We start from the raw sequence: 540 nt of genomic DNA, 5'->3' as shown, positions 1-540 counted from the left end.
CAGATTCAAGGAACTATATGGTTGACTCTGCACACACTGCCTGGTCCGCTGTCTGGAAGGGACGTAACACTGATGATGATGACTGCGTCAGAGTGTTTCTCAGAATCCCAGAGAACCCAGGATCAGTCTAGGACATGGGTCTCCAACTCTCCCACTCTGGTCCTGGAGAGCTACTGGGTGTTTCATTCCAGCCATAGAACAACACACCTGGTTCAGCTATTCATGCTCAGACCGAAGACCTTTATTTATGATACTTTGTATGAAATGAATGAAAATAGCAGACTTCTGTATGAGTCGAATTGTTTTTCGTACAGAAAACACATATGTACCGGGACAGACATACTTGACATACAAGACGTGTGTGCGTCTGTCAGCTGAGTGTGTGTCCAGGTATGGTGTGTGTCATTGGGGCCAACTAGGACTGGGCTGGGAGGGGAAGTAGCTAGGGCTCAGAGTAGTGTACCAGGGCTGGGTGGAGCTTGGGCAGGAAGTGCTGGTAAACACCAATGGGATGGTAGGGTGGCCTGGAGAGGAAGAGCC

The 540-nt window shown here is 49.4% G+C and overlaps 1 protein-coding gene across 2 annotated transcripts in view; it reads right to left on the bottom strand.

Moving 5' to 3' along the window:
* Window positions 1-211: 211 nt before the first annotated feature.
* The window catches only part of LOC106576134 (intestine-specific homeobox), a 2,534-nt gene continuing 2,205 nt past the window's right edge, over window positions 212-540 (bottom strand). For both annotated transcript variants that reach the window (XM_014153037.2, XM_014153038.2), the window contains exon 3: window positions 212-540. This exon is cut by the window's right edge and continues 163 nt beyond it. In XM_014153037.2, the coding sequence (XP_014008512.1) occupies window positions 443-540 (98 nt within the window). In that variant the 3' untranslated portion in view covers window positions 212-442.

The sequence above is a fragment of the Salmo salar genome, chromosome ssa17 (assembly GCF_905237065.1).
Source record: "Salmo salar chromosome ssa17, Ssal_v3.1, whole genome shotgun sequence".
NCBI classification, from domain to species: domain Eukaryota; kingdom Metazoa; phylum Chordata; class Actinopteri; order Salmoniformes; family Salmonidae; genus Salmo; species Salmo salar.
This window is presented reverse-complemented; position numbering and strand designations above follow the sequence as displayed.